The 27,535-nt window shown below is 39.1% G+C and overlaps 1 protein-coding gene across 1 annotated transcript in view; it reads right to left on the reverse strand.

Annotated features, from left to right (window-relative positions):
• astn2 (astrotactin 2) overlaps positions 1–27,535 on the reverse strand; it is a gene marked incomplete at both ends in the record, with an annotated part of 231,808 nt that overhangs the window by 185,958 nt on the left and 18,315 nt on the right. The window contains one exon of the mRNA XM_079235676.1: positions 5,289–5,476. Coding sequence (XP_079091802.1) covers positions 5,289–5,476 — 188 coding nt within the window. The remainder of the gene's footprint in view (positions 1–5,288; positions 5,477–27,535) is intronic.

Consider the following 27,535-nt stretch of genomic DNA (forward strand, 5'->3'; position numbering starts at 1 on the left):
AAATGCCTGTACTTTCGTGGAAATGTTTACGTTACGCCGTTAACAGGTAGAGGAAGGCAGCTCACTGCAGCCACTAATACTGATACAACATGATGCTCACACATCTGCACTCATTTTGTTTTGCACAGGTTGAACGTTATTGTTTTTATCTTGAAAATATAGTCAGTGCAAAACAGGTTATTTGCAGCCACAAAAGGTCATTTTTTTGCCAAATATTAACTTTATTTCCATTGTTCTAACAAAGTTCTAACAATCTGGTTTCCTTGAAAGGGATTTCAATTTTCTTTATTCTATCATTTGAAAAAGCACGGATGGAGGAGTCACAACAAGTTGGACCATTTTGTTACAATTTTGTTGAGGCCCGAACATTTTTCTTCCTCCAAAGTGGGGCCTGACAGAAAAAGTTTGAGAACCACTGATGTAGCTCAACAGAAAGCACATTTATTTAGAAGGCTTTGAATTAAGCTTACAAAAGGTACAAGGACACCGATGGGCCACAATGTGTTTCAGTGAAAGAAATGCCTCCCTTTGGGTTGTAAACATGTTGTGGTCAGCACCGACGTCTACGAGCATTGGCAAGGCCGATATGTTCTTTACAAATGTCAGCATAACCAGTCTATGAATTACTTCCGCTGAAGCTTTCAATAAAAACACGGAAAACATTCAGCACTCAGGAACTTTGCTCCGGCTACTAAGGAATAGCTTTTACACGCTGGAAATAATAATAATTCATTCCTACATTGAAGAAATAAAGAACACTCTCGAAACAACTGCTTATGATTGCGAGTCAGTCATTGTAATTTCAGCCCGTGTTAAAACTGATACTTGTCTCCGTCTACCGCTGTCATGCGGTGGCGAGGCAGCGGAGGGGAAGGACAGCAGAAAGCAGGGAGAGTTAGGAAAACGATTGTTTGATTGAGTGAGAAACTGACAGCTCAATGCCAGAAGAATAGAGTGCTCACACTTCAGTCTGGCCCAGAACTGACAGCATCAGATATTGTGATGTTCACTCAAAGAGCCAGAAGACGCCTCGGGGCCGTGAGGCCAAACCACCAGACCTTCTGTCCTGCTCCGACTGCCTCCATGTGCTTCCTCTCTTCTTTCACACTTTCTTTGAATTTTATACAATATTATGTACGCCTACCCACAAAAACAGATAAAGACTACTCTGTAAACTGCACCTCCATTTTTTTCCTGGTGAAAACCATGTTTACAGCACCTATATACATATTTGTATATTACCAACAGATCAACCTCACAGATAATTATCAATCGACTCGACACTATGAAGCACAACAAATGACGAACAAGTTTGCTATATCAGTCAATGTTGTATTTGAAGTCAAACACATAAGACATTTTCATCTGCATAAACCGCATGAAACCAATGTTCAAGACAGAAGAAAGGTTAGTGTTTTATGAAAACAAAGCTTCAAATGTGATTACACAAGAAAATAAGTGGTTTGGTATTTGTTTTGCGCTGTTAAAAGTTATGTGTGGAATTCAGGGTTCATACACAACTTGACTAATGGATTTCCAGGACTTTATACCAAATTAATAAAATCTCGGTGTAAACATGAAAACGTGAGAAAATGTAGTATTTAAACTAACAATTAGAATTCCAAAGCATACAGTATACCTTAAATGACACAAATGAATGAGAGACAATAGTTTGATTAAAAGAATAAACATTTATATAGATGCCTGTATGTATACCGGTTTATATTTTGAGCGTATTTCTTTTAAAAGCATATTAATAATTTCAAACTCAGCGTAAATGAACGTCATGAACATATGAATATAACACATTTCCATGACTTTTCCAAAACTTTTGGGATTTCATTTTTTTCAAGGACTTTTCCAGGCTTGGAAATAACCATTTTAAAATTCCATGACTTTTTCAGGTTTTCCATGACCGTAAGAACCCTATATATGGAGCAAAGTTGAGCAGAGAAAGTCCCCATGTTGTTACTTGTATGGACACAAAGACGCATGGGGTGTTCCTTAATCGTGGATATTGGCCGAGGATGAGAGGGAGAGAAGCATGAAGGAAACAAGTTCAGCTGTGTCTAATTATAAAGATGCACGAGAGAAGGTTGAGTAGAGGACAGTGAGATGCAACCAAGACAGGGAAAAAGAGGGGAGGATAATTGAATTAATGAATCCAAAAGCAAAAGCAACACATATTCTCTAACAGTTTATTCTGCTCTGGGTATCAGGAGGTTTGGGCATATCCCAGCATCCACTGGGCAATGGGTGAGAGGCAGGCTACGCCCTGGACGGGTGCCCACTTGACAGGGTGTAACACACACATGACACATTCACACTCACATATGGTCAATTTAGAGACACCAGTCCATCTGAGACTGCCAACAAAAGAAGCAGTTCCTGGAAATAGAAACACATTTATATTGATGCTTTGGTGTACATATTTAGTCATCCATGTATTAGTATACATGGAAATATATTAAAACAAATTAAATACAATGCATACTCACTAACATACAATCAGTCTACAGGACTGAAGTGGGAGAAAAAAAGCATTAAACAAATGAGAATGGAAACCTTTTGGTGTAAACTCAAGAGCAGATAATATATAAAAGAGTTTACATCTGAGTAAAAGACATGTTAAAGGTCTCATTGTTAAAGTGCTGAGGCAGTAATTAAAATCTATGAGAAAATTATAGTTTAACTACATTCTTCTTTAGACCAGCTGTAGCTTAAATGTTGGAGTTTGGAGGAGCAGACAATGGTGTTCAGCCTATTTTAAATGCTAACAGAAATATGCAACAGCTATTTGCAAATCAAAATGATTGTCAAAATAAAAAAAGGTAAAAAAAAAAATAATAAACACATTTTCAAAGAAAGGCCTTGCACTGTTAGTAAGAACACCACAGCATTTGATATTAAGCATTTTACTTTGAGGACATTTTCCTGTTTACAAAATAGAAAAAGAACAAAAAAAACTTGTTAAAAATGAATGATGGCTGAACTACATTTAGCTTTAGTTTCAGAATCCTGGTATTGTGGACTGTGACGCACACTGCATCACATTGTGATAGCTTACTGTGACACTACAATAGAATAGAGACATTATTAATGGTATTAATTACACCTTTGCATTTCCTAGTAATAAACAAGTCAAAATGTCTGCTGTGAGAAAGGTCCATTAAATAAAAGGTCCATTAAATAAATATTAGCACCATTTAAAATAATTGAAAGTCAAATGTTTATATGACCGTGTCGAGAATAACGTTGTATGTAATAGAGTGATTACAGTATGCACTCAAGTTGGCAAGACAAAGATGTATGGTTGCAGTGTCAATTTTGACCTGATAATAATAATAATAATAATAATAATAGTCATTCATGTGTAATGTTTGATTCACTTAAGTCAGATTCGATGGCATCGTCATTATAGTGTTAGGCACACCCCATTTGAAAAAAGGTTCACCTAACACAGAAACTGCCTCATGTCTTTGAGATTAAGCTTTGCGGATCGCACTTTAATAACAACCTTTATGTTGTATCTTATTCCCCACCTAAAAAAATCTTTCCAAATTTCCTCGATGAATTTAAGGTGGGAGTAACTGACTTCATCATTAGCTATTAGGGTGATGCGGCGGGGCGATGCTGCGTGCAACCTGTGAAATAGAGCCTGTGTAATAGGCCATGTAGTTATGTGGGTGGAAGATATGTGTGTAGTAGTTTAAAATAATAGTATTAAAAAAGTATTAGTAAAAAAAAAAAAATTGTAAAAGTTATTCATTTTGATATGTTTTTATCTTCCCTCATTTAGCATGGGATCCATGGATGGATGTCGCCCCGAGCCTTCTCCTTTATCGCTCATGCCTAGGGCCGGCTCTGGGAGGTGCCGTGAGGGTAGAGAAGAAATACAGAAGCAACACAATAGGTGCAAAAAAAAAAACAGACGGCAACGTGACAAGGTCAGAGACTGGGAGTGGAGGACAGTGCTGTGAAAACACAGCCAGGAGTATTCATCAAGATGAGATAAAGCACCTCGCAAATATCAACATCCACGAAGATGAGATGATGTTACCAAATATATTTGTAGAATGCAAACAGAGAGAGAGAGAGAGAGGATGACGATTAAAGCACACAAGGTGGTGGAAATGCAGAGGTGGGTCTTATCAATAATGTCCAGAGGGGAGAGAGCCTTTCGGGTGAGAGAGTGCTGCAGAACCAAACATGTGTGAGGTGGGTTATCAGCTGCAATGTGTGTGTGTGCGTGTGCATGTGTATGTTAGGGAATTTTTGCCTCGTAAATTTAGAGCAATAATAAATCCCTATATGCCACAATCATAAAGCTGCAGTATGGCGATGAAAAATCCACTGGCACCCATACAAGAGTACAGCAATGCGTATTATGACAACACTTCTCACCATCGTTCTACTCCACCTGCTAACAGTTGGTAAGGCAATACTTCAACATGTTGATGCTCCCCCACACTGTGACAGCATCCCATCAGCAAGAACTAATACACAAAGAGGTGCAACGCTGCTTATGTAGCTCCGTTTTTACCAGACTGGTTTGACATTTGAAGATACTCACCAGACTGCTCGTTGATGAGTCCACGCTCATCTAAAATGCATTATCACCTCAAGGTAGCTCAACAGACTCGACCTGTCTGCAAGTGTTGCATAATGTTGAGGCTCCATTTAAACGCGTGTTATAGTCATCAGCCTTTAAAAGTTACCCTCGTTAATTAAAAAGATCCTATTTACATATCTGGAGGTGAACCGCCACTTAAACATCAGACTGAAGAGAGTCAAGATCGGCGGTTTGATCCCAGGCTCCACTAGTCCATGTCGATGTGTACTTGGGAAAGACACTTATCCCTGATTATCCCCCGGCATGCGGTTCCTGGTGTGTGTGAATGGGTATGAAAGGTTGCACCTGCCATCAGTGTATGAATGGGTGTGAATGGGTGAATGATGACATGTCGTGTTAAAGCGCTTTGAATGTGTTAAAGAGTACAGTACAGTTCATTTACCACTTACTATAAAGCTCCAACAAAACGTTCCTTTTTTAGAGTCAAACTGTAAGTCATACCACTCCCAAAAATGATCTTCAGAAAGAAGAAGGCCCAAACACCAGTAACCTCAGATAGCACACGACACTATGGATGAACAAATAGAGGGCGGTCACACCTCCCAGCAAAAGATTGCCAACAGTGGTGAGTTTCGTAATGCAATTTTTCATCCATTGCGATTCTACGTATATTTGCAACCACATTTCACATTCGGCGTAGTTGTTTGTAACTTACCATAACTGAGATGTGCAGCAGGTGCATGTGTTCATGCAGGCCATGAGCCGGCTCCTGGGCTGAGGGTTGTGTCGTCTGGGCTAGAATCTCAGACTCGCTCATGGACACGTGGAAGTACAGCGTCCCGTTTTCCAACCACTGCTGCTTCCAGTGCACCTGGGAAATCTCTTCTCCTGTACCCGACATCTCTGCAGACAACAAGGAGAAAGGAAAAAGGGACAACATTTAATCCATGACAAGTTCACATTTATTCTGTTTGTTAAAGTCTGTTCTCCTAACCTTATTGTGTGAAAACTCCCCCCGAAAAAAAAGGAATAAACAAACATTTAAATAGCCTTTGAGGAATAAACCAAAGTTCAAATGTGACTGTTTGGTTATGCATTAGCATCCCAGTGGAGCGCTCTGTCTTAGCACACATCCACTCTGTTCTGCATCGAGAAACCTTGAACTCTTAAAGAATTGGACAGAGTTCTTAAGCCTTCATAATGTTGTGCGTTTGTGCAGCTGGCTCGGAAAGCATTACTGCCAAGCCAGTAATGCCAGTATTGCTTAGCTGCTTTGATGAAATCTTTATGACGGTAACTTTTTCACCCATGGTATTGAAATGCATAATTGACAAGATTCACACATGTTTGAGCCATTCCAAATAATGCAGCACTTCTATTACAGACAATGAGATAAGAGAGGCTTGTTCCTGCACACTTTTCTTGTCCGGGAAGAAACACCGACACAACAACTCCACAAATGGGAAGACAATTGATTTATCAAGCTCGATTAAATTCATGTCCAAAGCAGTTGTAGAAATTCTGTTTCGCCATTCAATGTACTCTGCTTATCTGCATAAATCATCCAACATTTTGTACCAATATAAAACCATTAGCTCCAGGCCATTGCTGGCATTAAGTACCAAACATCAAAGGGAAACTGGAAACGTTTAAAAGCAAAAAGGGGAGAGAAAAATGTGCAACATAATAATAAAAAAACAAAAAAAACAGGCCCAATTGCAATTTATGGAGCAATGAAAGAGGGATATAAAAAAAGAGAGGGGGATCACCAGTTTATCTCGATATGGATCATGGCACAAGAATCTAATGCTATCAAGTGGGAGTGGTTGCTCAGTAGAGGAGTACTGAGAAGCCTCAGGGAGCCTCAGATTGCGAGGCGTGATACAGTATTTGTCATGCGGCTGGGTGACAAGGGCAAAGACATCTGCTGACATCTCCTATCAGTGGCAGGTAGCAAATGACAAATGGCTTTCGGTGCAGCTGGTTATTAACCTGCTGACTCTGGGTCAGAGGACACGGATGGCCGGGCAGGGTTATGTGCGCTATGCTCAGTAGTGCCATGGGCCCTAAGGTGCAGGGAAGGAGCATGCAGAACAGACATCCCCTCAGAAAATGACAGCTCCCCTAACATACATAGACGTGTACGGTGTATATAGACATCTTATTATAATGCTCAATTAGCTAGTCGACAACATAATTAAAAGGGGAAATCCCATTTTCAAAAAATTCATGGTATTCCTATGGTCTAAAGCTATTAGAAAAATTAACAGATTTCTCCCTTATCTAAAAACTACAGAGATAAAACAAACAAAAATGTAGCATAGTTTTAGCATAGTATAAAAACTGTAACTGAATCGACAATTAATTGGGACAGATGTTGGTAGATGACAGAGGTCATATTAGAGCACCAAGGGGAATGTTCTGAGTATTTGGGGCAAATTCATTTGTTTCAGAACTGATGACACTACGCTGGATTAAAGCTCATTTGAGTAGTCAGTCTCCCATGCATTGTCAATGGAGCTTATACAAGATGACATCACATTTAAAAACTTCTCCGGTGCCTGGCTTTGAGAGAGAGAAGCTCTAATGACAAGTATTGATTGGAATTTCTTAGGCCATATTGGAATTATAAATCTAGGTGGTACTCCCCTTTGAATATAGTCACAGCAAGCCTGAAATTATTACTTTCAAAAACAAAAAAAATCATAAAATAGTGAAAATGACTTAGCATCATGTCCAGGAATAGGAAGACGCAGGGATTTCTTTTTAATTTGATACATTATTATATGATTAATCAATAATGACAATTGTTGTCAATAAGTTTCTGACTATGGACTCGTTGATTACTCAGCAATAGGACAATGTACACATTATCTAATCATATTATAATAGACTCAACATTCTCCCTCTTGTACTGTAAGAGGTGTTCTATTATTTTGCTGACGACAGTTTATGGTAAAATCTTTGAAAAGGTGTGAAATGCTTAAATCCCATAACTGCTGGCTATTCAACTCTTTATGTTTAATCAATTGCTGAAGATAACCTCCTCGACCTTTCACCTTGACGGGAGATGAAGCTTTTCTGCTGGGCCGACAGTGAGGTGGCTCCCGCCATCTGCTCCTGTTTTAAATAGAGCGTATCAAGCGCCTGTCAAATTCACCGTAGAACTTTGCTTACATGCCCTATGTGCATTCCAGATAGCTATAAATAACCTTGATAGTGCACACCACTGACACTTAGCTTGATCCAAATTAATTGTGATTTTCATAAGAACAACTGAAAAGCGAGTCTATCAGTAATGCAGAATGGATGGACAGTAATAGAGTTGCTAGGGCTGGTGCCTACCTTGGTACAATTGTTATGTAGATGAGGAAGCTTAGTAAGCATGCTATTTAAAGACAAAAGGATTACGTGTGTGCGCGTGTGTGTGTGCTTGTCTTTTGTGCTATGAGGCTCGTTATTGGGCACCTAGCCAGACATTACTGGGATATAGGTGTATGGCCTCAAGGTCTGCTAGTAATTCATTAAGAGAAACGTTATTGATGTGGATGTGCACGACTGTGTGTGTGTGTGTGTGTGTGTGTGTGTGTGTGTGTGTGTGTGTGTGTGTGTGTGTGTGTGTGTGTGTGTGTGTGTGTGTGTGTGTGTGTGTGTGACTGACTCCAGTATGCTCCAAGCAAGGGTTTTAGCAATGCCGTGTATCCCAAGGACAACCCAAATGAATGGCATAGTGAACATTTCATAGATCCAGGAAAAGCAATGTGTCCATTATGCATCACAGTGAAATGGTGAAAAAATGCCATTATCGCTGCCACAATATGCACATACAAAAAGGACGACTGGCTTTGCGTAATAATCCATTTATCTGAACCCATAAGAGACCATACTCGCAATTTTGAATCGTTACAGCCATGAATACAAAAGTGTATTCTGTACTTTGCTGATGTTAATTTTTCAAAGCATCGACCACATGCTGTGTACCAGTATGGAGGGTCGAAATGTATTTCAGTCAACAAAAAATCCATGAGAAAGTTACTTTAGAAAGACATCAGTGAACCTACTGTATGCTCACCGTAACGTTAATTGTGGAGTAATGGCTACTGCTAAGAGCTAAACTATTTAAATAAAATAAGTTAAAAAATAACTTATAACTGACACATTTCAACTGTTGACAACATTAGTGTTTTCCCATTTCTTGCAATACAAAGTGTTGCTGTTAGGGACAAACAACTCAACATATTTTCCATTTAATTTAAAGTTAATTTTCAGCCTGTATACATTTATTTTCATACCAAAGGGAAGTGAATTGTAGCAAATTCCTGCATGGCATGAAGTCAGGTAGACAAAGTGTAGACAATGGTGTAATCATCATGGCTGTAAGAGACATTTTGGGGTGTTTTGTTATGTTGGACCCTTTCAGCATACAGCAGATGTCAATACGGTAACAAAGATAGGGAAATGCTTTTGGGTAAATTTATGGTTTTGATTATACACAAATAGGTTGTGCTAGTTCGTGGTTAACTTTTGTTTTATATCAAGACATATACAACTGTTAAACTACATTTACACCTGGACATTGGTCATCAATTACACGCGTTGGAAAAGTTAGCAAGGGAGAAACCATGTAGTGACCTTAGTTTTTGGATATGCAACAGGGGCACTACAATGGCCCTTAAAAAGGTAAAGCTGTAAATGCATTGGTTCAAAACTGGACAACATAATGTCATCCTCACAATGTAATGCTGTATACTATGCACACTTTAAATATGTCTCCTTATTTTCCTTCTTTGGCTGGTTTTGGAAGGGAATTGATGTTTATTCAATGCAATTTCACAAGTACAATCACTCTATTGTATTTCCTTTCTAGTTGGTAATTTTGAGACAATTTGAGACGTTTAAAAAAGGGAATCGCTTGACACACGTGACAGAAAAAGAAGGAGAAGTGATTCAACTAGAAATAAAAGAACAAAAAATGGATTTGACATGTGGGCTTCTCAACTGATTCTCAACGCGATTCCTTTTCAATTAGTTACCGGAAGACATGATGAAGCCGAGGCTGAAAAGTAGGACTGGGCGGTATGGCCAAAAATTCATTTCACGGTATTTTGTAAGATTCTGGCGGTTTCATGTTATATCACGGTATTTTTTTTCCAAATAAACACATTAATTTATTGACGCCGAAAAGGACCGCCACCGCCATCATTATTCACCACTCGCTGGCCAACAGCTGTTTTGATTGGTACATAGGGAGCTAAACATGGCAGGATTTAGGACCCAGGGGAATCCCTTGATATTAGTAGCGCAGTGACTATTGTCATTCTTCGGCCAGCAGCAACATTTAATGTTTAGTCACAGATACGTGTACAGCGGTCTGAGCTACTTACGTCTCACGGATAGAAGTTGACTCATGGTTTGAAAAAAATGACATCGCCAAAATGCATGATGGTAAAGCCCGCCCACTTAGCTGCACAGGAAAATACTTCTTCCTGCACAAGAAAAGTCTTCCTGCGTGGGCGGTGTCATTTACCCAGCGTCCATTTTGGCGATGTCATTTCTTGCACACCATGAGTCAAGTGAGTTACCATGAGACATAAGTAGCTCGGTACGCTGCTCCTTCAGCTTCAAGCTGTGAACATTAAATGTTGTTGCCTGCCAAACAGCGGCGACCGGTATGACAGTATATGAAAAATTCATACCGTACGGAAATCTGAAACCAGTATACTGGTTGAACCAGTATACTGCACAGCCCTACTGAAAAGCTATAACAGCAGATGTGAGAACCTTGGTTTTAGTCCCTATTCACTTGGTACAGTGTTTGCATAACTGTCGGTACAGAGATATTGAAAGCTTGGCCCAAATCCTTGATAAAGCCTCCTTACTCTTTGCTAAGTCCTCTCTGCAGGTACTTGCAATACACGTGAAATCTATTGAACACTCAATGTCAGCAGAACTCTTAATACAAGAGCCGGTGATCATATAAGTGCTTACATCTTACTGATTTTTTCTTTATCCCTTTTCTTTAAGCCGTCTATCTTCCAAAATCTTTCATCCTCTCTTCATCGTTTGCAAGGTTTGGCTTAAAGTGCTGAGTTTGATTTTGAGTTCATCCTGTAGTTTTCACATTTGTTAAATGTTGCCTTGGGAAAGAGTGATTTCCAGTTAGCAGAGTCTCTCAGACTTGGATATTTGATGAGATGAGGTTGCCCACAACCGCTGAGAAAGAACATGAAGGCCCGGGAGCCACCACACAGCAGAGACAACCCTAACCCTGAATACTGGCATAAATATATATCCTGTTCATAAAAAACAGTCTACAGCAAAAACACAGTTCCTCACAAGCATCTGTATGTGTTCAGGATTTAATCCTGCAATTGAAAGAAATAAAAATCAACATTAAATCGTTAAATGCTGAAATTGAACCAGCAGCAGGGAAGCCTCAGAGTAGTAACATACATCTGTTAGTGACTTGCTGTATTTTCCAAATCCAGTCTGCCACCACTATCAAAACTGAATTGCTGTAAATTGCACACTGCAACTAAAACACAGGCCCCTCCAATTAACAGAGCAGTGATCATAGAGCTGTTCACTTAACCAACAATATACATTAGCATGTGTTGAAAAACGGTGAGCTTTCCCACACTAAACCAACGGAACTGATAAAAAGGGGAATTCATTGTAGTTATTATGAATATATTTAATGTACAAATTAGGGGAAATCAATGTATTCCATCTCACATTTAATTGATTATGTATAGTTGATTTGCTCTTAAAAAATTCAAATCCACCCTTGAAATGAATATATGTATATTCCTGATCTTTTCTACGGTACACACACACCCACACACAAGAATAGACCAGCAATGATGTCATCCAGAGACACATTTTGGAGCTGCTCATTGATCAAGAACAATGGAAAATTCCCCACACTGACTTTATCTTGATATGGGATATCTTTTTTTGAATCACAATGGGAACTCGTTTGAATAGAATGTTTCAAAGATTACCCCAGCCCACGGAGTCAAAATCTACTTCAGTGTCAATGGACCATCACAAAAACGTATTACCTAAATACAGCTGCAATTCAACCTTCAATGCTCTTATTTCTAACGAGGGAGATGGAAGTATGTGTTTGGGGATATTCACAATATTCTGAAATGGATTGAAACAATGCACTACCAATTATAGCCCAATCAGGCTGTGTGTTGGTAGTGATAATCACTGTCAAGCTTGCACTACCTCCAACCGTCTTACACTTTCTCACAGGCAGCAGTCATGGGTTAAAAACCAGACAAATTCACTTCAATTGTATCGTCTATGGAGCTGACAAACATGTATGTGTCGCATACAAATACATGGAGTCTTCAGCCCACCCACACATCGACACGTGTTCCCCAAAGGTTGGCTTTCATCAGTTTAAAGGTGATCATAGCCGTGCGGAGTCACTGATTGTGCAAGCCTGACAGCTCCGTGACAGTTTGTCAGCTCGGCAACAAACCTGTGTCATCACCATTTACTGTGATGAAAGCTGGCACCCGAAAGGAACTTTGCCGCCCGTCATTACATACGTGGCATAACACGTCCGTCTTCCACTGAGCAGCCACAATCTCATTGCTCAGGCTGCATAGAGTGCGGATGGCAAATTAATATTAAATAATTCATGAGGGAATAAGAATTGGATTCATTGGTTTCAAATGTCTCAGCCCAAAATTAAAGCAAGGCCAGAAAGGAAGGGGTGTGAGCGTACATGAAACGGAGAGACAAGCGGACGGTGATAGAAAGGGGAAGGAGATTTATCAGTCATTATTCAACAAAGTGTTCAAGAAGATCAGCATACCGCCACGACATTCACATTCTGCCTCAAAACATTTCTGTCACCTGTGACAAAAGCAAATGCCACGCATTTTCACTTTTTGACTCCACACTCCCGTCAGATGTCGACAGGAATTGTTCGTCAGCGGCAAAATAAGTAGGTTGAAAAAGCGTTGATTAGCTCCTAAATGGTCTTGATGTCATATCCTTCCATTCCCAGAATGCTAATTGTCCCATTACCATTTCAAAATGACCTGATGGCAGCTATGTAATGTTTAGGAAAATACAGGATGAGCTACAAAAAAAGGCACATAGTGGTCCCCACTCCAATGTAACACCCATGCAACTAAAGGCCACCCGGATGTCTCATTACAAACACTAATGAAATAGCTGGCATTCACATAAAGACCAATGAAAATGAACCCAATTAAAAATGCATCAAGATTTTTTTTTCAATTTCGAGGAAATGTAAGCGTTATCTACACAGGCCTGACACGCATTGGCATCCTGCACATAGGTGTGTTTATTTGGTCGGAATGATCAGTCTCTAGCTTCCGTATTACATGACTTGGTCCATTCTGTTTTCTAACCATCAATGAGCCATACCTCGGTTAATTTAGAAGAAGAGACAAGCTCACATCTTAGGCAATTTCAGTGGTATTCTTAGATTTGCATTAACCATCAAATTGGATTGTTTTTAAATGCACAAATAAATACTGAGAACACAAATGCTAACATCTGATCCCCATGAAAATCAAAGTAATGACAAAATAATGACATACCCTCTTACAAGTCAAATGAAAAACATTTTAGCTTATATCCACATGTTGGTGTAATTTTGAGTATTCCACTTTCACAAACCTATGAGAAGTCGGTTGCATGTCCAGTTGCATTGCAATGTTGCTTATGTTACTTGCATCAAGCAAGTTAAAAATTAGATTTTCTCAAAAGCAGAACATAATTGTAATCCAATGACTGTCTGAAAGCTCAGTAAAAAATTGAATAAACTGTGATACGCTGTAAAAAAAAAAGAAGCTGCATTGTCATTTCTCACACTCTACTCTTTTTTTCAGCAGCGTTTCATTTCTGGCATTACATTCACAAATAATACAACGGGAGTGGGAACATTAACAGTGATTTTAAACTATTCAAGAGTTCTCATGATAATCTGGAAACTATAGTAGTGGGATTTCAATTGAAAAAAAGCGGTCAGTATTTTTCTACTCCATCCAGACGTCTGGGTACTGTAGAGTGCCGTCTCTATACTTCCTCGCTCAATCAACGCTGTGGGATCCAATTCTGTTGACTCAACACCCGTTTCTGTAGTTGATCTGTTTTCCACCTCACTTCCCCACTTTTCCCACTGCAGAGGCCACTTTATAGTAGCACTCACGCCACCAATGATGATCTTACTGGCACTTAATTACACCAATTGATGAATGAAACTGTGGTCTGGGTTTGTCAAACTGACAGACTCTCCTATAAGTATTTACATCAGCTAATGCAATGCATTTCCAAATCTGTATGTTTTCTTTGTCACACACTGTGTACAAAGCAAGAACCAGACAGTCTAGTTAACATCAGTGTGCAGGAGGAATGTGACTGGACATCAACTTGTGTCTTATAGAGTCTTAGTGGGGTCCTCTGAAGGATCCCCCGTTCACCAAAGGCCCTCCCAGTTTCGCTCAGGCTTTATCGATGATGTCCACACCCGAGCTAACTCCTACTGTGCTCAATCACAACAGCAGCTGTTGAGACGGCGTACTGACCACCTCCTACAGAAAACCAATCATATTTTCAGAGACACCACCAGTGAGCCTCCCAGCATGAAGGAGAAGGTGACTTATTACTTCAGAACGCGGCGTGGCAGTAACAGTGTTAGGCAGTCACAGTGGGTTTCCTCAAGAAAGCAAGATATTTCATCCTTTTTCCCCCCCCTCCAATGAACAGGAGTGTGAGAACATATTGATACATGTGAATCAATTCTCAAAATCACTACTAATTTTAAATGAATGGTTTACATGCAAAGATTTGTGGCAGAAAGTCAGATTGCACAAAAAGATAGTGCTGTGATGTTGGATGCTTCAGGGACTGTGTGATATGCAAATGCAGTTCTCATATTTATAATTAACACCAAACAGTGGTGTGTTCTTTATACAATGATAGTTTTCCTAATATTAGATTAAAAGCAAGTATCTCAATAAATCACAATGTGTTGAATCAAAACCTCCGTCGCAAGATTCCTGCCAAAACACAGCCCTATTAAACATCCCAGGAGTACATTTAAAGTCACAGCTATCTATTTTATATTGCTTCTATGAAAGCATTTTCACAGAAATAAAATCAATATAAATGTTTAAATACCAACCAAAAATCACAACATACCCATTCAGATATTCAGAATTGCTTAATGTCGTCCCACATATTTTCCAATAAAAGACAATCGCATAGTAAGCAATGCATTATGGAAGTCTTTGTTTCATAGTGGGACTAACAGACCTTTGGGAACCTGTTGTGACAGTGTAAATGTAATAAACAAATAGTTGCTTGCCACTGGCCCCATGTTGCTCAGCGGGAACTGGATTATCTCTCATTAGCAGTGAATACATTCTCTCATGTGTGCTATTGTTCATGCGAGTATGCATATTTACACATGCACATGTGCATCTGTACTATGTGTGTGTGTGTGTGTGTGTGTGTGTGTGTGTGTGTGTGTGTGTGTGTGTGTGTGTGTGTCTCCATTGTTGCTCAAGGTCATCTCAATTCTGAATTATTTAAAAATCGGGATAAAAAAAATTGCCCCCCTTGCAGATTGTGTTGTGAAATTAAGTCAAAATATAATGTTGGTTTCCCCCACTAAATAAGCATCATTAACTCACTAAAAAAACAGTGTAATTTATGTGTGAATCTATAAATGCTTTGTCCCTTGCGCTCTTCAGGATTAGTGAGGCAGAGTGCCAAAAGAAAAGAAAAAAAAAAGAAAATTCAGGAGCCCTCCTCCTCCTAATGTATTTAAAGTGACACATTAACAGGATAAACAGTCCTCTTATCTACTGAGAGCATAGGCTTTTTCTAAAACACTACAATCCCATTAACAAGACCTATTCTGATTTCACTTGTCCACCGATGGGGGTTGTCTGCCATTGCCAAAGTGGGAAGCTTGGGTGTAATACTACACACATTAAGATTTACTAATCTTTTGTTTTGGCCTCTTCAATTGAGACCTCGGTCAAATAAGAAGAGTCGGATGCGTCGACACTGTGATTCTAAACTGCATTACAGCTTTCACATCAACCATGTGCCAAGGAAAGCCAATGTAAAAAATGGAAACCTGTAAATATGGCGACAAACAAACACACAAGATATGTATCTGGAGGGGCCTCATTGTTACTGAAGGGGAAAAAACTATGTAGTTTTATTTCTGAAAAATAAAACCATTATTGTACCGTTCTTGGTCACACTGATCTCAGTTTCTGGATGTTTTGTTGTGATGGTCGTGCTTGATTCGTGGTTCCAATCCGTGGCTGTAACGGCCTTCAACAAAAGCAGTGGCCCTTGCAACAGCAGACAATAACGGCCTTGTGAAAACAGGCTATGATGTGTTAAGTGTACCCAACTGAGAACACACTGGTCAAGGATGAATTTATAGTGGGTATTCAGCTGGGACTCTTCCACATCCCAGCACGCAGTTAGGAGAAACATCCTAAAGCGCTCGGTCAAAGACATGATACATAATGGGGTCATGCCCATCGGAAGATGTTTCCATCCACTGCAAGCTCCCGCGTGGTTCAGGCTCTTTTTTGTTGTATTCCCTTTCTCTTCATCCTCTGCTCATTAACCTCACCCTGAAATAGCATCAGGATGGGAAATCAAGTACTGCTATTGTACACCAACAAGCATTATGTGGTGAAGTTTTAAAATCATCTGGCTTTTCTTATTTCTTGATCTATTTATTGTATGCATCTCAATGACTTTCTTTGACAGTATTATCTCTCTGCTTTTGAATTGCTCCCATATAGCAGCATCATCCTGATAGGTGTAACCATAACTTCTTCCTAGCACCCTATTCTTGGTTCCTGCACTCATAGAGGGTCATAATAGATGCTTCACAGGCATGTTGGCAATCTCAGCACCATCCAGTGATGCCAGTTTTCCACTGCTAAAACGTACCCAAGTTCACCATTGCTAAGAACAATACTTTAGGTGCTTTAAAACTGGTGGAGCCGTACCTTCACCTCTCGTCAAAGACCGCACATGTTGAAAGGTCTCAGCCAGCCATTCAGGCCTTGGCACGAGCCCACAATTTCTACTGTGTCCCTCAGGCTGTATTTTTGCCCCTTAATTAATGGATTTTGTCATAGTACTGGCACTGAAAACGTTAAAGTCAAATGGAAATCCATCTGTGACTATTCTAGAAATTGATCTAGCTTGACATATCGATGTTGACAACTCGCTAGCTGCTTACACAATCCACACCCTCAACCTGGCACGTACGTGTTGGAGACATGCATGAAGGTCTCAACCAGAAAGTGGATCATGTCTCACTACTCTCTGCCTCGCAAACCTGTGCCAGCATCTTAGACACTACAATGGTGATACCTTCAATGACAAGCCAGTTGGGAAGAAACCGTGTCCTGAATCAGGAGGTATAATTTCAGCTATAAAATATAAAGTACAAGTATAAAATGCAGCTTTGAATGTCTTGACATATTTTACGACGTCATCATCATAAGAAAATAGGGAAAACACACTTCCTGTGGTTATTAAAATGTAATGTATTGTAATGGTGAATTGCCACTACATCGTAAATGTGGTTTTTCTAAGGCTAAACGGCAACAAATACGGACCAAAGCAGAAGATTTCTGTAATAAAAAAAAACATGTTGAACTTAGAAATAATTCCATTAATCTTATTATTATTTTTTTTAACATTCTGCATTTGACTAAACTTGAAGATAATAACATTTTTGCTCCAAACAGCAGCAAAGAACCTGGGAATTACTTGAAGCTCTGCCATTATTGTGCCATCTTTAATTTGGCATGTGTCATGATTGATTAGTCATTGTTGGCAGATCTCGTCTCCCCTGGCTGCTGATTCCAGGACACAATATCTGCTGGAATCAATAATCTTGAAGTCACTTGATTTATATATTTTCAAGTGTCTTCTTTAAATGCTTAAAGGCTCCAGATCTGGCGACTTGTCAGTCTCTGTTGAAACAGACTGCTACATTTTGAGGCATCTAACACGTACTTATCCAATACCATTTTAACCTTGGATCTTTGTGACGTTGTGTCCATCCTTCTTCTTGCAATATTTACCTTGCATATACAATACATGTATTAAAAAAATTCTGAATACCCTAAGGTATTCCCTAGTTTTGAAAGCTGGTTTTTATTATATACGCACTTAACATGATGAAATACAAATACATGTTTTGTGATTTAGTAGATGAAATCTCCACGACTCCTAAGGGGCAAATATGTATCCATCATTTGCTGACTTGGAAAATCACATGCATCTATCAAACATAGCTTCCTATGTAGCAAATGGGCTACAACTGCAATCCGTTGCACAACTCTATGATAATAGATAGTCCTTGAATCCTTGATTTTCATTTAGGATCTCACAATGAAATCGGATTTACGGTATTTAATTTGCTATAACAGAGTCACGGCTAACGGTCAGGACTTAGTGCTGCACCTCTCAATCTATATGAAGTGCTGCCATTGCATAAGGTCCTGTGTTGTCTGCATTCATCCATGTCATGGACAGGCATTTTGGATTATGTTTTAAGCTGCAAAAACTGTTCAACTTTCGCACTCACGGTTATTCAAAGCTAAAAATTCCTATACTAATTCAAATCAATGCAAGACTCTTTTGGCATTGCTGGTTTTAAACAGCTCCGTCTTTAATCTTTCTGTTCCACCGGCTCAACTGTCTTCCACTTTCTTTCTTCCTTACACATTAATATCCCTCTTTTTTTGTAAATGCAGGTGTAAATGGTATCGCAAGACATGTAAAATTCTGCGATAAATTAGCTACTATAAATATGAGCCTATACTGGTTTTTAAGAGTTAACTAATTTCCTGTGGGCATGGCTGTGTCTCATCTGATTAATGATGGTAATGCCATTGGCACGCTGAGTTGGGTCCCCTGTCACTGGAAATAAATCAGTGGAGCACTGTAAGGCGCCAAGCCCCAGCTGTGTCCAACATGTCCCCTTTAACTGGCTTCTTGACCTACGACACAATACGGGGGTGACTGTGGATGAACATGACCATAATTCAAGTACTTTGTTCTTCATGAAGACAGTGACAGAAAATGATTAATGTGCATGATGGATTCCTATATCTCAGATTGTTGGATATTTTAAAAAGGACTCATTAGCTACAAAACATGGATCACTATGTGATCAGATTGAGGACCAGAGACAGATTAAAAGCCTGCTAATGTTAATATAAGACTTGCAATTCCAGTATTCCACCTTCAGTTACAAAGAAGACAAAAACTAGACCAAACAAGTATTAGGTCATGTCCTTTGGGTGTGTGTGGAGCCTGGAGGAAATAGGTCCTGCACCGTTTCACTAATTAATTGTGAGTCAGACATCACCAGCCAAATATCCCAAATATGATATCCATTATAGGCAGTGGTGCATTATTTATGTCAAAGGCCAATATTTAGAGCCACTACAATTAGAACAGTCTTCTAGGCTTTGTTCAAACTGGAACCAAATCAGATTTGTCTCTCAAATCAGATTTTAAAGGACAGATTGTCCACCCTGTTATTTACAAGTGATCCGATTGTGTGTCCAGACACAACAAACCTGTTGGTATGGATTCAGAGACATACACAGCATTGTAGGAATACCAAGGTCCACAAACAGAGCAAGCTAGGGGCGTTCATGGCTTTCTGTTTACAAGATAAACAAGATCACATGCCAAAAAACATTTGGGCTGGCCTTACAAAATGAGGCATGTATCAATGATATGGAAGTACAGGTGTTCTCTCAGACCAACTACTGATTTATAATTTCAAATAAAATGAATTGAGTAGTTTGAATTGCCTGACCCACAGCCAGGATTACCATGGTGTAAAATACATGTTTTTAAACCTACAAACATAAAAAAAATGTAAAATATCAACATTGTCTGCCGACAGAATTGACAATAGATGTGGCTGGAACAATCTTAAACCACTTGGTAATTCCAAATAGATCACCATGTTCAACATGGTATCCTTGAGAATTAATGACATTTCACAGAACCTTTAAGACCGACTTACTTCAAGATCAAAAGCTGCACATTACCTCTCAAAGTTCTCATGATTGCACAGTTTCAGACTAGGTAGCTTTATATTTCACCAAAGTATGTGTTCAGAAAAATGATGTTCCCACTCTGGATAATTAGTTAAAGAGTGTTGGCTAAATTGGGGAAATTGTACGAGCATGGTAAGCGGTGAGGAGCTGTGTATATGATGAAAATGCAGCATTTGTAAGTGCATTCAACGGCAGTTTAAAAGAACATCATGCAGAATAACAACTTGATACACAGAGATATTGATGGCACAAAGTGCGTCTTCCAACTTGATAAAAAAATCCAAAGAATTAATCAGGTTTACGAACCATTCAAAACAAAGTACTCCACAGCCACATTTTTAATGAACTATGCAAGGCCCTGACAGATGTACTAAATGTTCCATACAGACATCCACTGAATGTCTGAGAGCAAAGTACATGCATTGAGGATGAAACACATTTTCTCCTCGTCAGTGCATTCATCACTCAACAAGCGCAATTCAATATCTTTTTTGAAATTTGCAACATACTTCAGACTCAAGCATTCTCTGAGGCTCTGGGTTGCATGATTCAGATGGCAACCTGGATCAGGACTGTATCCCAGTGTCACAGGAACATTATACATTATTATAATCTACCAAGATGGCGTGATTCACATACCATGACAAATTTGATGGCTGTTTTCACAAAAGGGAGGGAGGTCAGGTCGACAAAGAAAAAGTCTATTAAAAATCTGTAATTCTATTTTTAAAACGACACTTACTGACTCAATAAAAAATAAGTTACCACCAGAAAAGGAGAAGACAAACCCAGAACAGCTGTGTTGGACCAGTGGTGCCACTGAGCCAAGTGTGGTAGAAATGTGGGCACACTTCATCTCAAGGGACGAAGCTGCTACATGTGACCAGTAACAGCGCATTGAAGCCAAAAGATAGTTATGAAAAACAACATTTTGGAATTAATGACTTTGCCTTTTTTTGTATTTTCTGGTTTTGAATGAAATGCCTACTGGTACTTGAATTGTTTTAATTTAATATATTATATTCATATTATTATTATTCATATCATAATTGTTATTGCCTTGTTGGTCTTAAATCATTAAATTGTTGAATTGCTTTTGCCCTTTCTGTTGCTCTCACAGTCTACACATCTTCTAATAAACAATCATAATCTGCGATATACAAAGAAAAATATATTCTCAAACCATGAATTAACACAAATAATAAACAATGTACTTGTATGAAGACTGATTATCAATGAAATGCTGCTAATATTCCATAACACTTCCAAAATAGATTAATCCCTAAAAAAAATTATCCAAACGTAGATGGTTTGAAATCATCCCCAAATGTCCTAAACTACTCTGTCCACCTCCTTGTGAAATTAGTATCAGAATGTAAAGACCCTAATCCCACTTAATTCATCTCTTTTGTTCTTCCATCCTTTCTAAATAAATAAAGAAGTGGGGAATCAGTCAACTTGGCATGGTATACTTTATTAGTGTAAGAGGCTTATCGTCAGCATATGAATGCAGTTCCAATATCACTCAGTACTGTATAAGCTTCCAGCTCTGGATACCAACGAAACTGACAATGAATATGAAACATAAAAGAAGATTAGAAAAAGCTGTAGAGGACCATAAAGCCTTCAGCTGCATGGTTGATTGAAAGTGACAGAAACATCATGAAAAGTTCATGCAACAAGTACAGCTTGACAGTCTATGCAACTATGAATTTCCACACTGACATTTGTTAAGGGGGAAGAGACTGTAACAATATCTATAACACATTTACCTAAAGCAATAAATCTAATTATTCTCATCCTATATCAACCCCCTTAATTACAGTTCATACTAAATTGGTATTGGAAGGAAATAATAATTTATATATATATTTATCTATGTGTTCATCCCTATGCCAAAGGAAAGTGACACTTCATAGTATAATGGACATATAATGTCAACTCCTATTTTATGGTTTCAATCTGTCTTTGGCCCTTGAACTTTTTTTTAAAAACTTTTTTCCCGCTTCATTTGAAACCTATTGATAATGAAATAGTTGCAATGAGGAAGACTGTTAAAAGTAAAGCTATATACTCAAATGACAGTCATGCTGGCTTGCATGCACAGCAAGTGCAAATTATATCGTTATCATGTGTTCAAATGTAATCTTGTAAAATGTAGTTCTTGAATAAATACAGTTGTTTGAAGGAGATATAGATATAGATAATAGAGATAGAGATATACTGTATGTGTGTGTGGTAGAGAAGGAATTATGACCAGTTTAACTTCCAAACACTAGCTCTTAGCAGCTTATCATACATCATTAAAACTAATACTGAAACGATTTTGAACCTTTGTATTACAACTGCAATAACATAACAAAAAACAACAACAAGACCCAGCTGTATAGGTTGATATGGCTCCCAGAGTGTTGTGATTGGTTGCATTCCCACTACTAGGCTTGTCACAAGGACAGGCACAGCCCATTTTATAGGTTGCCCCATTTCCCAGAAAGGAGAAAAGTGCATGTCTTAATTATAATGCAGCAAAGACAGACAGCCTGTCTGCAGACTGTATTAGATAGGCATATTATATTAAATGTGCTGACTTGTGACATTGTTACTGAGCAGCAGAGAGTGTTCTCACAGTGGGGTTGTATGAAGGCAATCCAACATTGATTGAAGATAAATTCATAATGGGTAACTTAGGAAATCGTTCAGATATTCTCCACAGGTTGTCAGAAATGTCTCAGAAACTACTACACAATGCCATCATGACATGTCCATATACATCAAGGAGGGAACATAGAGGCAATTCAAAATGACAAGAACACATCTCCTTCATTTCACCAGTCCCTCACTCACTTGAAAAACAGTTTTCTCAAAAGTAGCGCGGCTGATTCTCAGTGAGCAATACTCTAGTCCATAATTGGTGTTACAAGGTGTCAACCTTTTTCTAAGAGGAAAAAAAATCAAAGATATTCATGTGTAGGTTTGTGTGCGCGTGTTTTCTAAAGAGAAACAGTGGAGGAAGAATAAAGAGAGAAGGAGGATGAGTTGCTGAGAGCGACTCTCCAACAACAACAATGAGTCACTCAGACTCAATAGGAAATCTCATAAAGGTGTCAGTTCTTTGCCTGGACTCATACCTCTCTATCATCCTACTTTGGCCTGCTATTGCAGTGTGATATCAATTTGTTTCTATGACCAAGCCGTCTCCTGGAGAGGTCTCCTGCAGACAGCAGGCCGCGCCAGCCAAGGTGCCTAAGTGGTCTGGCACAGAAGTGGAAACCGTACATAGACATTGAATGCAGTCCCTTTGGAAAGGAATGGCATCGGCTGCAGCTTAGACAGGCCCGTTTCATAGCTGTGAAAACAATGTCATCCCTACAATTAAGCATGATGCAGTGCATTTGTCAAAGACTTGTAACGGCACACTTTTTCTCAACAAAAGCACAGGGTGATTATGAAATGTTTTGTATTGTGTTATAACATAATGTTTCCGATTACTTTCTCCTGTGGCAACATAATCACAAAAACATGTTTTCAAATAGTATATTACGCTCTAAGACAGCACACCACGGGATACCAAACCCACGGGTGTTTATACACATACACACACACACACACACACAACCAAATGCAGCCAAACAATGTTAAAGGAGACTGTAATAGCGTCGCATGTTCTCTGCTTTAACTCAGTGGTATTCATGCAGTGATCACATCAAAAACGTCACCCTGGTGTGTTCTCCTGCTGACTTCCCCATTGCACAAAACCACATTTGATGGCTTAACATTTTTAGGTGAAGTCTTCTATGCAACTGTATCCATTTAGGACATCCAAATAAGTGTCCCAGTGAACAGCATGTCAGTAATTTAGCTTTCTTTATGTAGGTGTACGAAAACATGTTTTAAACTAACAAGCCTGAATCACCACATGTATCAGTCAGACGGCTACACTCATATTGGATCACTGGCGCCACTCATCTAACCTCGACCACATACCAGCCCCCTGTCAGTCTGTGTTAGTTCTCAGAATTCAACCCCATGTGTTCCATTCTGAGCACCACCAGCACCACCCACAGAGCAGCCTGCGGGGTCCGAGATGTAATCTCCTCCGCTTTCCCTTCCATAGCCGTCCCCCATTGAGCCACGGATATGTGTTTTTGAAGCAAAGATAAACTTACTCTCAAGTGGTTTCGTCACCACTGATTATGATCAGAGGCCTGCAAGTGGATTTCTTTTGCACCTGGATTAATTTGACTGGTGCATTGATTCGTGTCTGAGCCCAAGCAGCTTCAGATGAGGGGATGTAGGCGTGCAAGATGGACGGGTGAATGGAGCACCATATGTGCCCATGTGAGTGTATGATGCTGTGTGTCTCCATTTGAGCAAAGAGATTGTAATGTGCTGAAATGGGTTGAGCGATTGATTTAAGTTGGCATGGTCCAAGACTATTACTGTTTTAGTCTGTGAGGTGTAATTGGACATACATGAGCGCACTTAGAAGCATTATATATCACAAACACAGACACACACGTTTTGCCAACTAACAATACCTTTTTCTTCCATTAACTGCAACTTTGACAAGAGAGGATCTGTTGTCAAAGAAGCATACATCTACTGTTATATTTTCCATTTCAAACTAGAAAAAAAAAACATTTGGGACTGAAACAGCAAATACTGTGCTGCTTGTGTTTTTTGTCTTGAGAGTCTGTTTGAAGATGTGCTCAGACAGACCTCTCAAGGAAGCTTATACTGTATGTACTGTATGTTACATAACAGCCGAGGCACCAGAGGTTTGTGTAGATGAGTGCTACGTAATGCTATTCAATGGGATACGGATAAAAACCTCTTTTCTCAGTATAAAGTATATCTGCTTATCAATCTGACACATTGCCCATGATGATCCAATACAACTAGAGACGTTAAAAGGGTTAGATACCGTGGTATAAGCGTCACGGTTGACTATTATATATTGTTTCATGGTAATATACATTGTTTAGACGGCATCCCACTAACCCTTATCGTGATGAATTAAGATTCAGCCTCTCTTTATGCGACTAATCTTCTGTTTAATGTTGCCTCGCATGCATCACGATCAGACCCCTTCTCTTCTGAGGTCTCAGCTGCTCTGAGGCTGTATCACATGACCGTAACAGACGGCCCATGTCAGATGTCATTAGCGATCAGATCTGTTTCCTTTAGACAGCAGACAGTGTTAAGATGCACAGACTACGAGAGGAGAGACACAGACAGTGAAAGCATTGAGCACACAGAATAAAAGCGTGTTCAAATACTCACAGATGCAGACAGTTTCATGCTAACAATCACGGGTCTTTCTCACACAGCAAGATCTTCATGGTAGCTGAATGAATCCTGAAAGAGCTCTTTTTTTAAACTAGTCAAACATCGATTTGAGGTATTTTACTAAGAAAAGTTATCCAGGTAACTTCTGTGTGTGGCAAACCCCCGGTGTCCGCAGAGATAAAAAAAAAAAACACACAGTCTTAACCCAGCCAATGACACAGATTCATATTTACCATCTCCTTGATAAATGCCTCTGTGGTACGCCTTTGGAAATGTAGCTCAAGGAAAAGATAAATGTGTGTCTGAAAGTGCTTCTTGCCACAATGAAAAATAACTTTGGACAGAGTTAACTTCTTTTTTTAAATTGGTTACAATGTTTTCAGAATTTGCATGATGAGTAATGCTGATTTTAAAATGCATGTACATACACTGTGCTCAAACATTTTGTCAAGCACCAAGCAGTCTACTTAAGTGGATGTTGACCACTTGGATTATCCTCCCTTTGGCTCCAGTGATGTCTTGGCTGTGTCCCTGTTGCTGCCTCCAAGATCCCTCCACATTGAAGTGAATATTTCCATTCAGTTGATATCTTAAGGACTGCATATAAGTACCCCAACAGGCTTAAAAACAGATTCAGCATCCAAACGGTTAAACACTATAATCTAAGCAGCAGATACAGACAGCAATGCATACAGTAATGCATGTTCATGTCAAGCCAGACATCTATTTCAAAGTATAATGCAGGAACCTTCCAACACATATTAAAAGCCCTACATTGCATTGGAAGTGGCGGAAGATATCCTGATGTAGAGCAACCTGCATTCTAATAAACATCAAATACATTTGATTTACAATATCATATATTCAAGGTGCAATGGTTTTCAGACACAACACTAATACAAATCTCAAACAAATATCTCAAAAACATCTCTGCAATTAAGGAACGGAAATGTTAGTGTTAATAGATGCTCAAGATTTTCAGAAGTCTCAAATGATGTAGCTCTCAAACATGAGAAAATCTGTCTTTTGAGCAATGTTTTTTAAGTGTAATGGTTTTTTTTTTTTAGAGTAAAATTAGACTCGCTCTCTTTCACATGACACTTTAGAATAGATAACATGTGACCACTCTATCCTGGTGCTACATCCACCGCATTAGATGGACAAAGTGTCTATATTGTATATACTGGAAAAAATAAAACACAAAGCCAGACATACATATAAATGTATACATACATGCATATTACAATTACTCCAGAAAATATTTTTCCAAAATTGTGTATAAAAATGTGTGTGTGAAAGACTGAATAGAGATAAATATGCTCAAACTATGACATAGAACATATAACATTGGGCCATGAACTAAGGAACAAAACAAGCCACGGTTTTAAATAAATCTGAACACAGGTAAAGACATAGCCAACATTCTCTAAAAGGAACACCTACTGAGCGGGTAATAATTTACCCGCTCAGTGGTGTTGAGCCATGCAAATGGATTTGGTTTTATGTGGAGGAATCTGGCACTCAGACTTCTGCTGCCACCAGAGAAACATTGAGTGGAATGGAATGTGTGCTGCTCAAAGCACTGAAAAGGTACTTAAAGTTCAAAAGCAGAAACAATGCCCCGGTTCCTCTGGATAATTCGCAGACCTCAATGTCAATGGTTTTCATTAGAAACACTACACCACTAAAAAATTGAAAACAACTTATTTTTTTGGAATGCTTTGAGGACAGCAAACAGAACACTTCTCTGAAGATGACTATCTTCAAGTAAACCTTCATAACAACATACCAGGGGAATCAAACTGTATGCACGGTGATCACAACCATGGAACTTTCCACAATCGCTGAAAGCACTCTGTTTCTACAAAGGAATCAATATAAATTTCCAAAAGTGAGTTGCATGGCCTTGTACAATCTGAGATTCATCTTTGGTAAGCACAATTCCATTCTCATTTGGGGTTTTTGTCCTGATAATCTTATTGTGGCATTATTGTAAAGTGGCACATGGCGTGTTCACTCAGAAGTGCTGACTTTGAGCGATTTTTGTTTCCCCATTTCTACTCAGTGAAGGAGGTCTCCGATGCTGAAACCGCATCTACTAGATTGGCATCCAGAAGACCTGTGTTTAAATGGTTTCAGACAGAACGGCTTAGCAGAGCAGAAAAGAAATGTGCAGGCAGAACGGTCCATTGCTGAAAAAACTTGGGCCTCGTGTTGCCAGTGCAGATTAAAAAGGGCTAAATAGACGTTCCAACATGCCATGGATTCTTCTTATGAGTTTAGTCAGTTTTAGTTTAGTTATATTAGCTCCCTTTTTCCTTTTGTGCTGATCCGATCTGTGATTCGGTCCGCGACACTAATCCAATCCGAACCATCAGTTTTATGATCCGTTGCACTACTATTAGACCCTACAAATTAAATGAACCCGTTTTGGGCATGACATGCTCCTCAAGGAGGCATTTACATCACGTTTACAGACACACACAGATGTTTTGGGGTCTTTGTGGGATGTCATAAATCATCTTTTGGAAAATGTGGTGAGCTAAGG

This window comes from Taurulus bubalis (assembly GCF_910589615.1).
Source record: "Taurulus bubalis genome assembly, chromosome: 19".
Lineage (NCBI taxonomy): Eukaryota > Metazoa > Chordata > Actinopteri > Perciformes > Cottidae > Taurulus > Taurulus bubalis.